General features: G+C 40.7%; 1 protein-coding gene across 4 annotated transcripts in view; it reads right to left on the bottom strand.

Annotated features, from left to right (window-relative positions):
* CBFB (core-binding factor subunit beta) overlaps window positions 1-18,098 on the bottom strand; it is a 45,012-nt gene extending 26,914 nt beyond the window's left edge. Inside the window, exons 1-3 of one of the 4 annotated variants that reach the window (XM_034425479.3) lie at window positions 17,535-18,098; window positions 12,518-12,604; window positions 8,764-8,880 (exon numbers count right to left, since the gene is read on the bottom strand). In XM_034425479.3, coding sequence (XP_034281370.1) covers window positions 8,764-8,880; window positions 12,518-12,604; window positions 17,535-17,612 — 282 coding nt within the window. In that variant the 5' untranslated portion in view covers window positions 17,613-18,098. The remainder of the gene's footprint in view (window positions 1-8,763; window positions 8,881-12,517; window positions 12,605-17,534) is intronic. The other 3 variants (XM_034425477.3, XM_034425475.3, XM_034425476.3) reach the window with 3 other exon arrangements.
* Between the last annotated feature and the right edge of the window lie 521 nt (window positions 18,099-18,619).

Below are 18,619 nucleotides of genomic sequence, written 5' to 3'. Positions count from 1 at the left end.
GTAGTTTTACTAAGCACCATTCATAGAACAAAACAGTGTTGCACTGGCGACAAAGAATGGCTTGTTTTTATCAGCTTTATTGAAAACTTTGCTGCAGTCTGACAAACTGATTTAGAAGAAATCTTTCAAAGCGCTGACAAGCACTCTTTGAGATAATAAACAGCAACATTAGGAAAATAAATAAGGCTCATCATTATAATTACAGCAGCAGCAGTGTTAACGATAATATATATTCGATGTCTACCTAAAAGTCACACCCTGAAATCTTTGCCAAGCGAGCGCACATTGGATCACTTTGATTTGTGACAGGCCAAACAGTGTTCTCTACTATTTACATCACAAACATTCCAAAGCAAAACTCCACATCAATTATTCCCAAGGGCAACTTGCCATCACTGTTTTAAAAGGGACAGACATAACCTTCTAAACCTTACCAGGTCTCTAATTACAAACACTCCTTTCTAAAGCTGTCTAGATTTTAAAATATAAACACTGCAATTGAGATGATAAAATACCTAACAAGAATAGGGTGCTAATTACTGAGGTCCTGTCCGTTGACTTACAAGCAGTAAAAAGTAGCTCTGAAATACACTTTTCAGAATAGGTTGGTCTTCAAGCAGTTGAACATACAAGTAGTCCTCGACTTACAACAGGTAGTTTAGTGGCCGTTTGAAGTTAGAATGGCACTGAAAAAAGTGACTTATGACCGTTTTTCACACTTACGACCTATGCAGCATCTGCATGGTCACGAGATTTACATTCGGATGCTTGACTACTGGTTCATATTTATGACGGTCGCAGTGTCCCGGAGTCATATGATCATCTTTTGCGAACGTCTGACAAGCAAAATCAGATTCACTTAACCATTGTGTTACTAATTTAACCACTGCAGTGATTCACTTAACAAATGTGGCACAAAGAGTTGTAAAATGGGGCAAGGCTCACTTAGCAAGTTTCTCACCTCACAGCATAAATTCTGGACTCATTTATGGTCATACATCGAGGACTATATGTATTAAGACGTGTTCGAAAAATTAGGGCGTGTGTATGTATATCCATAATAGGAATCAAAATTGTCTAGCTTGACTACCTGTCTCCTACAGCATCTGCCTGACCAGTTCAATTTGGCAGGACTGGTACTCCAGTTTCCATCCATGAAACTGAGCTTTAATTATGCTCTTGTCCAGGGGTGTCAAACTCAAGGCCTGGGGGCTGAATCCGGTCCGCGGGGTTCTTAGATCTGGCCCACAGGGCCACCCTGGAAACAGTGAAGGACTGGCCCACGGTGCCTCTGACAGCAAAAACGGAGCTTGCGAGTGCCGCGGGAGGCCCTCCTGAGCTCTGTTTTCGCTGGCAGAGGGTTGCAGGAAGCCACTGCAGGTGAAGCCCATTTTCTCTGGCAGAGCGCTCAGGCCACCACAGCCGCCCCCGACACGAGTGATGTTGAGCTGGCCATGCCCCGCCCGGCCACGCCCCCCCCGAGGTCAAACACAACCCTCGATAGGCCCTCGATGAAATCGAGTTTGACACCCCTGATCTAGTCCCTTAACTCAGCATGAAAACATAAGAACTATATTGCTAAATGATAATACCTACCTTGTCAATAACTTTGTTGCTTGCAAGGTGGAAATCCAGAACTATAACTAAGGTACAATATACACCTAACAGTTTCCTTACTATTCGGTTTTCAGAGGTTTACTTCTCCCGGTATATATGATGTGAACCACGATGATTTGTAGCACCTATTATTTGTAGCACGTCCTCCATGAATCTAAGCGTTTTTTAAGGTCCCCAGGTTAAAGCTGTACAAAGAGGCAAGGGAACTGCACAACAATCCACAGAAATTCAAATCTCTTATATCACAGTTTGTAATACAGGTAGGCCTTGACTTACAACCACAATTGAGCCCAAAATTTCTGTTGTTAAGTGGACATTTGTTAAATGAGTTTTGCCCCATTTTACAACCTTTCTTCCCACAGTTGTTAAATGAATCACTGCAGTTGTTAAGTAAGTAACACAGTTGCTAAGTGAATCTGGCTTCCCCCATTGGCTTTGCTCATCAGAAGGTCGCAAAAGATGATCACGTGATCCTGGTATATTGCAACCATCATAAATATGAACCAGTTGCCAAGCTAATCACATGGCCTCCATGGGGATGCTGCAAAGATCAAACTGTGAAAAAGGGTCATAAGTCACATTATTCAGTGCCATTGTAACTATGAACGGTCACTACATGAACTGCTGTAAGTCAAGGACTACCTGTAATGAACTCAAGGAAAGTTGTAACTCTTGTTTCTCTGTAAAACATTCTCCCAAATATTGAACTTTTTAAAATGTGTGTGTAAAACTGATGGAAGAAGGCTGAAAATTGAAGGTGTAGCATTATGCTGATCTTCACAGCAGATTATTACAATATGGAAACCAGCAAAGAAACATCAGCTTCTATGAATGGTTTAACACAGAAATGTAATTAAGCCCTATTAAAATTACTTCCTTTATCTGTAAATTAATGGGACACTATAACCCAATGAGATGAGGGGGGGCGGCAAAATGAATGAATAAAAGTCTACAAATGAATTGCAGTGTTTTCCCTTAAGCACTTATTCATGGTAAGACCACCGTGATTGCCAGCTGGCATTCTGCCATACATCTGGACAACAAACCTCACAGGAATAACCAATATACTGCTCAGCTTTGGAACCGTGTCACTCAAGTGACAGCAATTTACAAGAAGTGAAAGACCAACTTTTATTCTACGGTTTGAAGAGGCAGCAGATGGGATCCTGTCTTGTCATTTTGGGAAGGATTGTTTACGAAGTCAGCAAGGCTTAAAAACAATTAAGATGAATTTGTTGCAACACGAGCAAGGAGACCTTTTTCCTACCAGAAGAAGAATGGGGACCCGTAATGGCAACGGATGATCAAGCCACGGACATTTTCCTCGCATCTCTTCGCCTTCCTGCCTACCAATCAGAAGTAACAGACTGCTCTTGCTGAATTAATACTTCTTCTCTCCCGCTGGGATGAAATTAGGAAAGACCGAGTACAGCTATTAGACTACAATTGCCTACTCATTTTGGATTATGTTACTCAATTTCCCTCTAAGCGCACAAGAGGCTTCCAACAATAGTATTAAATCTCAACAGAGCTGTGCAATATTCCAGTTCAATGGGGGGAAAAGTGCTTCAGAATGTGTCGAGAATAAAAGCAGCACCTGCCTCTGATTCATTGCAGCAGCCACATCTGTTTCCAGATTTGCACAGTTGCTGCTGGGAGGTTTTCGCAGCAGCCAGCCCCTCATGGAAACGGTGCAGCTGCTTTAATGAGTCACATATAGATGTTACATCTGTGCTCCTATATAGTCTGAAGCATGTATTCCAATCCGAAGCATACAGAAGCCTAATCACAAAATAGCTCATCAAGGAGCGCACATTCGGATACAAACATATGTAGACGTAAACTTGCCAAACTCTTTGTTTATTTATCTGGATTTTTCAAACCCGGACTGAGCAGAACAGAAGCTAGATAAAACTCAGACCTTTTAAAACACTGGAAGAGTTTTAGATGATGACCATTCTTTGGGAAGAACGTCGAGCCCAGAGGAACCCTACAAAGCAGGAGTTTTCAGTTCACTCTCTCCACACCTCAATCCTAACTGGAACTGCTGAAAGGAAAACTTGACACAGAGACTGAAGTCCCAACTCTTAGAAATTGTCCTGAATCTCGTGATTGCTGGTAGTGAAAAGTTGCCGAGTTATTAAGGAGGATCATGACTGATCGTATTGCAGTTGTAGGACTCATTCCAGAATTTGACCCACTGTCAGTTCCCTAACGTGATTCTGCCATTCAAATGGAGGGAGGGGGGAGCATGGGGATAAGCTGTATAAGCTATAAGCTTTTTCCTGATGCCTAAGCGCCCTGCAGTATTCTCACCTTCTTTGGAATGTAATAAGGAGGGAGGGCCATGTGGATTGTTTCAGTTTGTTGAAAGCAGAAGATGATCCTGGGAATGGCTCCTTATAACATCTTCACACCTGTGGATTGGCTGAATCTGCATTTGGACGGGAGGGAGGGGTTCTAAAGCCCTATTTCTAACTGTATAGTTTGGGAGGGAATTTAGAGTCTGCTTCGCCTGTCCTGCTATCGCTTCTTCTCAATAAAAGGTTCCTTTTGAAATAACACATTGCAAGAGTCTATACTTTCTTGGGAAAGGAGGAGAGGCAGGGCCTGGACACCCACTGGTCAGTCCAACCATGCTCCCACTCTCCACTCTCCAAAAAGACAGGTGATCAAGTATCCTTTGCCAACACTTCAAGTGTGCTAGTCTGGTCCCAAGAATTGCTCCCATGAGTGAGCCAAAGCAGCCTCATTCCACACAGTCTCTATTTTCCAGAGAGGTTTATCACAGCTTAGAGCCACTCTTGCTTTCCGAATACAGGTAGTTCTTGATTTACACCCATTTGTTTAGTGACTGTTCGAGGTTACAATGACACTGAAAAGGGGACTTAGGACCATTTTTCACACTTACAACCACTGCAGCATCCCCATGGTCACGTGATCAAAATTCAGATGCTTGGCAACTGACTCGTATTTATGATGGTTGCAGCATCCTGGAATCTTGTGATCTCCTTTTGCGACTTTTTGACAAGCAAAGTCTATGGGGAAGACAGATTCATTTCACAACTGTTACTAACTTAACAACTGCAGTGACTCACTTAGCGACTGTGGCAAGAAAGGCTGTAAAATGGGGTCAAACTCACTTAAAACTATCTTGCTTAGCAACAGAAATTTGTGGCTCAATTGTGATTATATGTTGGGGACTACCTGTAGCAGGCAGTACCTGTATTACCAAAAATCATATAAACCTTATATGCTGGCTGAGGAATTCTGGGAGTTGGAAGTCCACAAATCGTAAAGTTGTCAAGCATCTATGGAGATGCTCAGTCATCCAAGTCATGGTTGTCCCAAAGGTGCTTTTTAAAGAGGCAACTGGATTTTCTGATTTTTCTTTGAGGATGTTTCGCTTCTCATCCAAGAAGCTTCTTCAGCTCTAACTGGATGGTAGGGAATGGAAGGATTCATTCATCCAGTCAGAGCTGAAGAAGCTTCTTGGATGAGAAGCGAAATGTCCTCAAAGGAAAATCAGAAAGTCCAGTTGCCTGTTAAAAAAGCACCTTTGGGATAAAGTTATCAAGGTTGGAGACCCCTGATATAAACAGCAGAGCCTCAGGAGATGAACATTTATAACACGTCCTTCTTACAGGCTTTTATCCAATAGAATTGCTCTCACTCTTATTTTCCCCAAATGTAACAAGCAGCTACGTACAAGATGGTAATTTTACAGGATAAACTGTAAAAGCAAAAGGAAGTATTGATGTTTTAATGCCGTTGCTGTCCTAGTCACCTTTCTCTCATCAGCTATTTCCCTTTTAGCACAGACAACCTGCCACAGGAAGCCGATCAGTTACTCTTGATGTTATCTTTGGTACCTGAACACTTAGCCAAACTATGGCTGGATCATATTATACAAAGTAAAGCTTCAGGCCATGATGAGTCAGAAGAAAAATAATTATTTATTTCATGTTCATGTATTTTTTTTCTAGGTAGCCCAGCAGCAATTTTCATGTATTGTACTTATCAACAGAAATTTTTAGTGACTCTACTCCAATTCACACTATCTAGGCACTTAGAAGTTTCACCACTTAAAATATCTCATGCAATACTTCAGCCGCTGCAACTGTTTTCACCAAAAGTGGATGAGGAACTGCTGGATCGAAGGTTGCATTACAGAGAGATATTGAAGTGTTTCCTGCATTCTCATTTTATGATAAAGCAATTGGAATATATCAATAGTGCATCTACAATTGAAAGCTAAATTTCTAATTAAGAAGAAATTCTATTCTAGGGTTAGTTTTAAAATTTTAATATTTATTTTAAATTGACAAGTTTTAAATTATGGGCCAAATTTATAAATTATTTTAACTTTATTTTTTAACCGTGATGTTTGTATAGATGTTTTTTATCTGGCTGTTCACCGCCCTGAGTCCGAAAGGAGAAGGGCGGTATAGAAATTCGAATAAATAAATATTCTGAGGCAGACAGGTGGACATTGTAAAGTTGTATACATAAATTCTACATACAGGACAAGATTAACTATTCAAGTACAAAATGCTTTAATGTGCCACTTTTGTTAAAATGAACAATTCTATTCATTAGGCTCTGTGTCAAGTTTAGAAAACCTGTAGCATAGAACTAAATGATACAATATATATATGTAGCAAACAGTTAAGTAGTTACTGTTCTTTATGTTAGAATAATTGCTTGCTGCTTGAGCCATAGTTAAGGGCAGAGTGCACAAAAATCGGAAAATTGAATTATTTCTCACACATACACCGTAACCCCCTTTTAAGCCCTCACATATAATACTGGGTAAGGTAACTTTTGAGTATTCCATTGTCAGATAGTGAAAGACACACAAAGGAACCAGCAGGAGACATACTTAATGTTCTATGAGTTTACAAGTGCCATAATTACTATAGTTTTTATAAAACCTGCTGATTTCCACTACTAATTCAAATAAGCAACATCTTAATGTCAGTTGGAAATCACATAAACCAGAGATAAATATCAAAAGGGCAATTATACTGCAATGCATGTTTTTAGCTGCTTTCTTCTTCCACAAAGTAAATAATATTGTATAAACAACAACAAAATCTAAATTAACAGATATGGCATTATGATTGTCCCAATATATTTATGAAGAATAATAAAGCTTAATATTTCATTACAGGACTTTGTCAAACCGTGGAAGAAAAGTTAATAGCAATCAGGGCTTCTTTGTAGTTTATTCTCTTCTACTCAGATTAAAATAAAGTAAAAAAAATCCCACAACAGATTAAGTGAATACACTGAAAATGAAAAAGGGCAATTGTAAAGTAAGTTCAATTACAGTATGTTTATAAGCAATGTATCTCCAAACTTTAACGTTGCCAATTTAAAAGCTTATTTCAAAAGTGGTACTCTTAGCAGAATAGTTTTTTTTAAAAAAGAAAACTTTTATTTAACAAAATGTTCTTATTAATTACAATCACAAAGATCAGTATGGTAACTTACAAAAGTACACAAGGATTTCTCACCAATACAATCCATAATATGCACAGTTTAGCTCCAGAATCCTAAAAATGCAACCCACCACCAAACCAAAGCCTGCTAGTTGTGCTTTGTAAGCAACCAAAGAAGAATCCAGGGCTAAAAAATTAAGAGCGGTTGTTTTCCACGTAAAAATTCAATCCAAATTGAATATACCAGGGAAAAGTGAAAATAGAAGTGATTGTATTTTAGAGTTCTTCTGTTATTAGCTCCCAATTTCTACTTGCCACTATAGTATTTTGGTTCCGACAGTGAGAGACCCAAATTATGGAAAGCAGCAGGAAAATAGCAACACAAGGCTCCATTGGGTTTTGGTGCACTGGGAAGGACTGCATAGAAAAGCCAGCAAATTTAATTATGTGCATTTGTGACAAATTAAACATCATGAGAAATATGTCACTGAATGACTCCCCCCCTCACTTAAGATTTTTTATGACCAATATTTGTCTAGAGGTGAAGTTAAAATGAGAAGCTTCGGACCTGTTCCAATAATTCAAGTGCATTTATGTACAAGGAAAAGGCTGAAATGCTAAATGGTGGAACTTTGTGCAAAAGAAAACAGCAATTTTTGTTCTAATGTAATTCCTCTTAGAAGTCTATGTATAGAAAAAAATCAGATGAAGAGTTTTCTTCTGATTTAAAAAAAAGGATTGGTGAAACAGCAATATATATTTTATTAAAGAAGCACACACATCTGGAGAATTATAAGCAAATTTATCTTTTACATTTTACATTACTCAATAATGAAGAACAATAATTTATTTTGTTCCTATATTAGGTTGAAAATAGCTTGCCCTAGGTACAGTTAATCAAATACATTCTGTGCAGATTTTATCTACTGTAACCACACTAAGCATTTTGATAGGCAAAACATAGTAATGTTAGGCAAAACTAGACCAATGCAATTTTGGGGTTCTAAAAATACACATGGAATTTCAAATTCAGGGTGGGATTATTTTCACTGGCTACTTTTGAAAGAAAAACAAATACAATTATCTGTGTTTTCTAATATGTACTCTTTTCTACAAGAATTTCCTAGGTCTATGGAGATGAGCTGCCATATGTTAAGCTGACTATCAACTGAAATAATTTGAATGCTGAATTGGAATCTGATCGTTCTGAATGCTGTCAGAAATACCCTAACAAACACATCCTTGCCATCTGTTGACATCCAACCAAAATCTTTGCATGCCATGTATATTTCACTGTTCAGCAAAAGGAGTATTACACAGGGTTATAGAGTTCTTTTGCAGTTCTTAAGGACAATATTGCGTATACGAATTTTAAACAAGGTCTGATAATGAAAAAATATATATTTTAAAGGCCACTGGAGATAACACACTCCTAACAAGCAGAAAAAAATATTCTTTATAAACAGATACAAATTTATCTATAGCACTGTTACTGAAACAGTAATGTGAGGCTTCAGAACATTTTGCAGATAGCATGGACCATTTGCTCGATAACAGCAGAGTTTCAAGCAGCTAGTCTCCATAAAAATTGATATGTGTAAGACATAGCACATTCATTCCACATAATGCTTTAAAGTTTTGGGGTTTTAAAACTTCTGGAAGACAGGCCTAGAGGGCTGCCATCTATCCCTTTTGTCCTTACCTTGCCTCCCTCTCTTTCAAAGTCAACGTATTCTCGGGTTGGTGTTTGCCGCTGCTCCCCCTGCCAGCTGGCCGGAAAAAACTGGAGAGACAGATTGGTTCCTGTGGCCACAAAAGCCTTTTAGAAAAATCAATACAAACAGGATCAGGGAGCAAGGCATTACATAAATTATGCAAGCACTCATTTATTTTTACATCAGTTTTATGTCTGAAAGCTGAACTGCGTAGAGAATACTCAAAAGTCCAAAACATGCGCTCACCATTTTTCTTAAGTACTAAGTTACAAACATCTGATTTCATTTTGACAATATTTGCTACAGGTTGCTGGAGAAATAAGATACTTATATGGAATCAATACTTTCATTATAAATTGTTCTTGGAGACGTTAAAATTCAAAGTACCGTCTGAAACTCCTGCATAACTTTTTTAGCACTCAAATGTTTTATAAGGTACATTTTCCTGCTGTTGGTAATTTTATAAAAAAGTGCTTTCAGTTTTAGTTAGATTTACCTCTGCTTTACTACTTTAAATCATGTGGGGAGCTGTACAGTATAGCAAGCAGAAGGTTGAGCATTCTTTACTGAAACTTCTGTTAATTTCAAATTCTTTCCATCACTCACACAAATAGAGGAACACAAAACTGATGTATATTGCACAAGCTGACTAGAGGAACTCCAACAGCAGGAAGGAAAATGAATGCAGATATTGAAAGTAACATTTTCATTAAAACATTAGTTACAAATATGCTGCCAGAAATATTAATTAACCCCTTTCTATTGAAGTCAAGAATTTGTATATATGTATGTAAGTACAGCTCTATGTATTTCTTAAAAAACTGAAAGCCAGGATCAAAGCAAACTATATGCCAAAGGAAAACAAGCAAACACAAACAGTCTCAAAATGCATATAATGGTGCTTTAGGAATCAATTTGAGAATAAAACAGACTTTGTAAGGGAGCAAACCATTTGCCAGAATATCTCTAACAGCGAAGTCAGGTGATTGTGTATCTATCTTAAATCAATATGATTCCAAGAAATAAGACAACAAATCAGTAGCCTCCCTTGAGATTCAATACTTCCTTAAGGGGTTTTTTAGGTATTAATATCATAGAGAGGATGAGAAGAAAAAGGGTCACAGGTAGTACAAGCCTCACGGTTTAGGCTGATAAAGCCTGAAATGGGAAATTCTCTTTTTTCTCCTTGGAACTGGAATTTCCTACTTAGGGCTGACTTTATGCCACATCTTTTTGTTATAGGTGCATAGTGACAGAATCAAAATACAGATTAGCGAATCCCACTGTATTCAGAAGACTACATTTGTAAGACATGTGGAATAAAGATGAATCTCCTTATGATCTCTGTTAAAAATGGAGGAATGGAACAAGTGAAATAATGCCTCAGAAATAATACATTCAAATTTGTCTGCAATACAGTTGCGAAGTGAGACTAAAATGTTACTTTCTTGCAACCTACAAAGGTTGTCAGAGGATTCGTTGTTAATTTTTTAGACACAAGGTTTACAGTAAACAAACTATCTTTATTACCAATTTTGCATTAAAAACACATGAATGAGCTGCTAAATAAATATAAGTAACCACATACAGTCTTGAAATTTGTCCATAAAATAAATTAAAATATTCAGCAACCATTGAGCCAGATGGCATTCTTCCAGATTATTTTATCGAAACAGTTGTTGTTTTAGAACTCTGTAACAACTTTAAGAGGCTTAAAATTCGAGAGCGAGACTGGTGGGAAAGATAGCATTTACACAGGAACAAATCAGTCCTTTCTATTAGTAACAGACATAATAAAGTAATTGTTGGGAACTTGTCTTTTTTGTGCTAATAAGGTTAGAAAAATGACTTGCATTCAAAGTCCGTTCAATTAAAAAAATTCAAACAGTGTACCATAAAACTTTCTTGAGAATGGACTGTCTTCTTAGATACTTGATATGATACAATGTGTGCAATTAAACACATTTTATTCTGATAGAATTGGACTATTTTTTACTCTAGCATAAAATTAAAGGAAACTAAAGAAAAGTATGGATCCAAATGAGAAATCTATGCACTTTGGGCCAACTCTTAACATGCTGTTTTAATAGTAGTAGTTTCTATCTATATTCAAAATCTAAACTACAATTAGATTAACTACAGTTTGTCAGGTTCTGCTGAAACAGGATGAGTTAATTAAAAAAACCATACAGCTCTTCTTTAAGTTCGGATCTTGATAATAGTGAGAATTTAGTGTATAAACTTTAGGCTCTGTCATAATATGGCATGCTTTATTATAATAAATAAAGTGTAGACCGCATGCAACTAATTCATTCAGGACAAATATTACTGTACAGAGCATGTAAATCCATGATCTGTAGAAGGTAACCTTATTGCTATATAAGACAGACCTTATCAAGAGGCCAATCTTTAATGGGAAAAATATTGTTAAACGAACAAGTCCCATGCTACTTACTGAATATCAATTCAGCAAAAGTTAGTTTAATTATGACTCTTGTGAAAGATAAAAGCTTCCACAGGGTATATTCACTTACAAGTATCTATGTCAGCATTCAACATAAAATATACGATTATCCTCTTTGCTGTTTTAAAAGTACACCTGAAGATCACAATGGATACAAAAAATCCATATAACTAAATACTATACATCATGTTACTATATAATAGATCACAATTACGAAGCAGAAACTAAAATCAAGCCATGAATTCCATGCAGTCCTTTCAAACAATCAACATTATGTCGTTACATGGCTGAATAATGTACTTTTTAGCATCCAATAGTCCTTAGCCTTGACAAATCTTTCCTGTAACCAAGCTCTTAGAAGTGTTCTAAGCTAAAAAAAACCCTTAATATCAAAAATAACTAGGTACAGAAGCTATGGTAGCATTTCACCCACATTTAGCTACATATTTTGTTAGTGTAAATAAAGATAGATTACAGTTTGAATTTATCTCTCTGAAAGCCCCTTTTCAGTCCTTCCTGCCTAGCAATAGTTATTGATGAGGGTTTTTCCTCCTAGAAAGTTATCAGTGTTTTTGATAACATATGAACTTTTATTTAGTTTAGATTTCTTCTACAATTTTTACTCTATTGTAATTGAACCTAGACAGAGATTTAACTGTTAAAAAGTGCCAATTAAGCACATGCTTTTCTAAACCACCTCAAATGCCTAGAGTTAGGCCATTAAAGTATGAGTAAACAGATAAACAGTAACATCATGCCTTGCTTAAATAAATGTATGACACAGAAGAAAAAAAATGCAAATGGCTATTTTTTCCCCTTCTTTTTCTTCTTGTGCCATATCTGTCATCGGACGTTGGCGATCATGTTGGCAATCCTAATTTTTTTTTTTTGGGTTTATGTGAATTGGAAGGCAAATTGAAGGATATTTTTCTAACTTTTATATGTAACAACTGTTACAAAAAACTCTGAGAAGAGGTAACATTAACTTGGTACTATATAGGATGTGTTTTAAATTATAAATTTGGATTTAATTAGTTCACATTCTATATTATTTCAAATAAGATTTAGTTATCTAATCTGTATCTTAATCCCCACACATTGTGCAGCAAGCAGATAGGGAAAGGTACAGGGAGCGAGAAAGAACAATGCTAACAGCTCAGAACTAGCATAGGAAATGGGCTAGATTCCTAAAAATCATGCAGTTTGTCCTGAGTCACCAATCAGTTGAAATTGAAGACACAAGTACCTTAAAGAAAAATATAAATGCACAAACTTACTATCTCAGATCGTCCATCCCGGCATGCATTCTGAAACCTGGCCTGTCTTTCTTCATGTGGTCTATCCCTGAAGCCAGTATATTTAATCTGCAAAGAGCAGGAGCTAAATCAAAAATTGAATCATGCCTGTTTTACAGTACCAACAAAGAGATAAGGGCAAGTCTGCAGAGATGATGGTTAGAATGTGAATATTACTTTTGTGGAAGCCAAGCAAGGACAATACTCTGAAGTATCGTTACAGAATGCCACTACCCGTCCCCAACTTTAAATTAACACAATTTTTTTAATAGAATTCCCAATTTTTACTTTACCACTTTTGTATCCAGGTGCTGCAGCAAACTATAAGGGGCAAAGAAAAATTATTGGAGTCGGGAGAAAGAAAATAGAACATGGTTGCCTAAGAAGCAAAGAAATACATGAAAAGAGGCCTGCCCTTCTAAAGTTACAGAACTTTTCAGTCAGAGGATGGGATTATGGCCATAAAAAACAAAATTCCAGCCATCTTCGTAGGAAGATCATAAGGCATAAACATAACTGACAGCAGAATATGAAGAGATATACTAAACTTTTTTTCAGTTAATCGGTCTATTAAAATAAATATCCTTTGCAGTAACCTAACAGATGATAAATTACTGATTTCATATTTTAGATATTTAAGATTAGTGCAAATGCACATCCACATAAAGGTTATATTGCAATAATAGGTGACTTAAACTGCATGTGGTGTCTAAGGCCGAGGGAATATTCCATGTGTCTCCCTTTCAACTGGGGAACAGCAAGGAAGAAAGTGAGAAGGCCCATCTCCAGTAACAGAAATGAAGAGCATAAAGGAAACTGAACTTCTGTTTTAATGGTGTTGGTAGGATGTGAGGCAATAAATGCCAGAGATCAGTGGGATGCTAAGAATAGAAAATGAAAAAAGAGAAACAGGAGCTGCATGGGTGTATAAAATAAGGAATATACTAGAGAAAAATGTGTCCATAAGGAAGTTGGGGCATATTCACAACATGACACTTTAAGAAATATTGTAGGAAAGTTCCCACTATAATTTTTGTTGCCATAAAAGTTAAAATAGCATCCAGCTCTCTTGTGCTAGAAAGTGAGTTTTTATTAATTCTAGTTAATTTAAATTTGACAACTTCAGCATTTGATATTTTTACTGTCAATCTGCATATTTAAGGTATAGGAATAAAAATTTCTGGAATATGTGGTGCTTACTAGTGCTGATTACCCCAATTATATATAGGATCATCTTCAACTGAGTTTAATCTGGGATAAATATTAGTTGTCTGGACGATATACAGACAGCAAATATACCAACACTACAGTGAGTGTTTTGTCTTACTTAGTATCAATAAACACCCTTGAATGATACAAAAGGATGGCAAAAGCATAATTTGCTGTGCTAATACCAGAAATGCAATCAAATGCAATTACTTAACTCTTAATCCTTGCATTCAACTATCGCTCTAATACATATAATATCAAGACAATTAAAGTGGATTTTACACCACTCTTCCATTGTGCATTGTTACAATCATATTCATTTAAATTACAATTGTAAACCCATTTAGTATAGAATAAAACTCAATGAAAACAGCAGAGCTTGCTTTCAAATTAACATTTGTAGAAGTGTACTATTACCATCTTATAAAATAATCTCATCAATTATACTGAGTCATAACTAAACTGATTGTAAAGCAGATCTTTTTTTCAACATCATTATCCATGAAAAGTAATCAGTACAGAAGACGAAGGTAGCTATTCTTCAACTTTCCAACTAATCAACAGCAATGCAAATTTTTTTTAATGGAATGGGGAAGGGGGAGAAGCAATTTTTTCTTTCTGAACAGAGCCCTGCAGACCAGTTGTGTGTACAAAACAGAAACAGGAAGAAGCTTCACATCCCTAAATTCAGTAAGGATCCCCTTTAATTTTTTCGCCCTTGAGGCTCATGCTATCATGTAACTGTAACTTTAAGAATTCTCCTGCATGGGGCAGGGAGCAGAGTGGGGTTACTTCCAAGTAAAAATACTTGGAAATGGGGCTGAAATCTTATCCATGATGGGTTTTATTTCAGTTTATAATTTAAACCTTCCCCAACTTCAGAACCTTCCGTAGGGCACCAAATACCATCATCAGCAGGCTGCACAGGATTGGCTAGACCGATTGAGGATGATGGGAATTGGAGCAGTACACATCTGGAGGGCATCAATTCCCTGGAGTACAAATGAATGAGACAGGCTGTAACTTCTGAGAGATGATGGGGCTTCCTTCCTGCACAGATACAGGATGGCAACCTGTTCATTCAAAAGCACCCAAAGCTTTCTCAACTGAAGAAAAGTAAGATAAAAACACTTTTTATAAGAAAAATTCAATCTAGGTAAGATACCTGCAACACAGCTTTTAATCCAGCAAAAATGCAAAGGAAGACCAAATGCTTCCTTTTCTTAGTTCCATTTCCAGCAGGGTAGCCATTATTAGCTCTTTCCCAGCAACAGAAAAAGCATGCTTCTGCACTTCACAGACCAACCGCTTTATTATCTGACGGAGTGGAACTGCAATCCACAAGGATCTCTAAACTGATGACCATGGCAGGATGAGGTCTGACGCTCAGTTCCTTCTTTACACTGCAGACGAGAACACAACTTCAGTTGGACAGCTGCCTGCCTGGGGAGGGAGAGCCGATTTCCAAAGCAAAGCTTGGGGGAAGAGAGGGGGCTTTCCAGTCCCTGGAACTGATGTAGTCAGATGGGGGTGCCTCCAAAGGCATGACATTCCCTCTGCCATTCTCCGCACATGGATCACTGTAGCTCTGCCAATCGGAAAGGCGTCAGTTTAGGGGAAGGCTAAGGCAAGGCAGGGGTCCAGGAGCAGAGCTTGTTGGCGGCTGTGGATGATGGGAATTCAATCCCAAAGCCCAACCGCTTGAGGCTGGCTGGGTTACAGGGCTAAGCTGGTTTGGGATGAAAGGGGAGGATGGGAGGAGGGCTGGCTTTCGGATCGCAAAGTGGAAGACGGGCTGGGAATGATGGGAGGCAGAAGCCCAATGTATGTGGAGGAGGGAGAAGACAAGAGGAAGACTGGCTGGGGATGATGGGGATCAACAGCCCATTTGTTTGCAAATCATCAAGTGGGGGAAGGTGAGGTGGCTGCAAAAAGATAACCGGCTGAAGATAATGGAAGTCTTAGAGAACACCAGTTTGAGGAGGGAAAGGAGGAGCTGGTGGCCAGGAGCAGCACCGGAAATCTGGCTGGACATGAGAGCATGACAACATCAAAAACCTAGAAAGGGGGGGGGGAGAAGGAAGCACAGACAGTCCTCAACTTACAACAGTTCATTTAGTGACCGTTCAAAGTTACAAAAAAGTGACTTTAAGACCATTTTTCACATTTACAAGGCCTGCAGCATCCCCTTGGTCACCGGATCAAAATTCAGATGCTTGGCAGCCGGTTCATATTTATGACCGTTGCTGCGTCCTAAGTCACGTGATCCCCTTTTGCGTCCTTTTAACAAGTCAAAGGGGAAGCCAGATTCACTTAACAACTGGGTTACTAACTTATCAACTGCAGCGATTCACTTCTCAACCATGGCAAGGAGAGTCGTAAAAGGGCATGGAACTCACTCAACAACAGAAAGTTTGGTCTCAATTGTAGTGGTAAATCGAGGACTACTTGTAGTTGCTGAAAAACGGAAAAAGAAAAACTGGCGAAAGAGAGAAGTCAAAACCTAACCAGGGGCAAAGAAGAAAGGCTGGCTGGGGATGATGGGATTCAACTGAAGTGGAGATAGATGGAATGAATGGCCACAGAGGGAAGGTTAGCTGGGGATGATGGGATTCCAAACCCAGGAACTGGGGGAAGAGGGGCTAGAGAGAGAAACCTGGCTGGGCATGATGTTCCCATCATGAAACCCAACAACTAGGGGAGAGACGGAACGAAGGACCACCAGAGGCTGGCTGGGTGTGATGGGAAACCCAGAAACTGGAGGGAAGTGGGATCCAGCACCCTGGGGATGAGGGCAATTCCAGGGACAGAGCTAGAAACAAGGACCACAGAAAGAAAGCTGGCTGGGGATGATGGGAATCCCGAATCCGCCAACCGAGCGTGGACCCAGCTGGGGATGATGGGAATCCCAAACCAAGAAACTGGCAGGAGGTCTGGCTGGGGATGATGGGAATCCCAAACCTACCAACCGAGCGGGGATCCCACGGACCCGGCTGCGGATGATGGGACTCCTAAACCAAGAAACTGGCGGGATGTCTGCCTGGGAATGATGGGAATCCCGAACCTGCCAACCGAGTGGGGACCCGGCTGGGGATGATGGAACTCCCAAACCCAGAAACTGGAGAGAAGTCTGGCTGGGGATGATGGGAATCACGAAACCCACCAACCGAGCGGGGGACCCGGCTGGGGATGATGGGAATCCTAAACCTACCAACCGAGCGGGGATCCCGCAGACCCTGCTGGGGATGATGGGACTCCCAAAACCAGAAACTGGCGGGACGTCTGGCTGGGGATGATGGGACTCCCAAACCCAGAAACTGGAAGTTGGCTGGGGATGATGAGAATGACGAAACCCACCAACCGAGCGGGGACCCGGCTGGGGATGATGGGAATCCTAAACCTACCAACCGAGCGGGGATCCCGCAGACCCGGCTGGGGATGATGGGACTCCCAAACCCAGAAACTGGCTGGAAGTCTGGCTGGGGATGATGGGAATCCCGAACCCACCAACCGAGTGGGGACCCGGCTGGGGATGATGGAACTCCCAAACCCAGAAACTGGAGGGAAGTCTGGCTGGGGATGATGGGAATCCCGAACCCACCAACCGAGCGGGGATCCCGCAGACCCGGCTGGGGATGATGGGAATCCCAAACCCAGAAACTGGAAGTTGGCTGGGGATGATGAGAATCCGGAACCCACCAATCGAGCGGGGACTCGGCTGGGGATGATGGGAGCGGGCAAAGCCAGAGCCGCCGCCGCCGCCGCCTCGACTTCCGCCCCGCCGCCTCACCTCGCACTCCCGGCTGAGCTTCCTGAAGAACTCCTCGTTCTCGAACTTGCTCCGCTGGTCCGGGACGACGCGCGGCATGGTGCGCGGGAGGCGCCGCGGCCAGCCGGCCGGCCGGCGGGCGGGCGGGCGGACCAGCAAAGACGTCCCGCCGCCTCCTTCGCCCTCTTCTTCCTCCTCCTCCTCCCTCAACGCCCGGGAAAAAAAGCCGGCTGGCGGCGAGACGAGGAGCCGGAAAAGCGCGGGAGAAAGGAGGAGAAACCCCCCCCCACACTCGGCTTGCCTGCCCGGCCAACGGTCGACGCCGCCGCCGCCGCTGAGGCGTCTCGGAGCCTCTGAGGAGAATTCGAGGGGGGCGGAGGCGCCGCGCGCCAGAGGAGCGAGAAAACCCGCCAGCGCTCCCCGCTGCGCGTGCGCGGGCCCCGCCCACTCTCCTCTCTTTCTCCCTCCCCCGCCCGCCCATTAAAAGGAAGGGGAAGGGAAAAAAAAAAAAAGGTACAGGACAGGGAGAGCCGCGCCGAAGGGGTTTTTTTTTTTGTGCTCACGGGGAGGGGGGGTAGGGGAAGCGGGGAGCTGCGCATGCGCGGCGGTGGAGGAGAGAGAGGAGTGAGCGGGATGCATCTCGGCGTGGTCTCCTTTTCTCAAACCTAACTTTTTTTTTTCTTCTTCTTTTTTTCCCCCCCCTTCCCGTGGGTTTGGGAGAGTGGGATGGGGCTTTCCAAGCCGGGGTGGTGTGGTGGGGAAGGGAGTGGGAAGCCCACTTTCCCCCCCCCCTTTTTTCCTTTTTTTCCTTTTTTTTTTTTTTTGAGTTCCCACAGACCTGGCTGTCCCGGGTTCGTAACCGACCCGACTCAACCAGGATCGGAGGAGAGGTGGCCTCGTTGCAAAAGGTTGCGCAACGTGTGCTAAAAACTTTAAAAAGTTTTGGCCGAGTTTGGGGTCCGTTCGTTCGTTCGAGGGAGGAGGAGGAGGGGGGGGGCGTTGTGGGAATGGAGACCAATCGAACTTAAAAGCGTGTTGCTGGGTAAACGTAACATCACCCGGCAACTGTCTTCCGAAGAGCTTACACACGTGCTTTAAAGCGGGTC

The sequence above is a fragment of the Pantherophis guttatus genome, chromosome 11, assembly GCF_059756535.1.
Source record: "Pantherophis guttatus breed Tessera chromosome 11, ASM5975653v1, whole genome shotgun sequence".
Taxonomy (NCBI): Eukaryota; Metazoa; Chordata; class Lepidosauria; order Squamata; family Colubridae; genus Pantherophis; species Pantherophis guttatus.
This window is presented reverse-complemented; position numbering and strand designations above follow the sequence as displayed.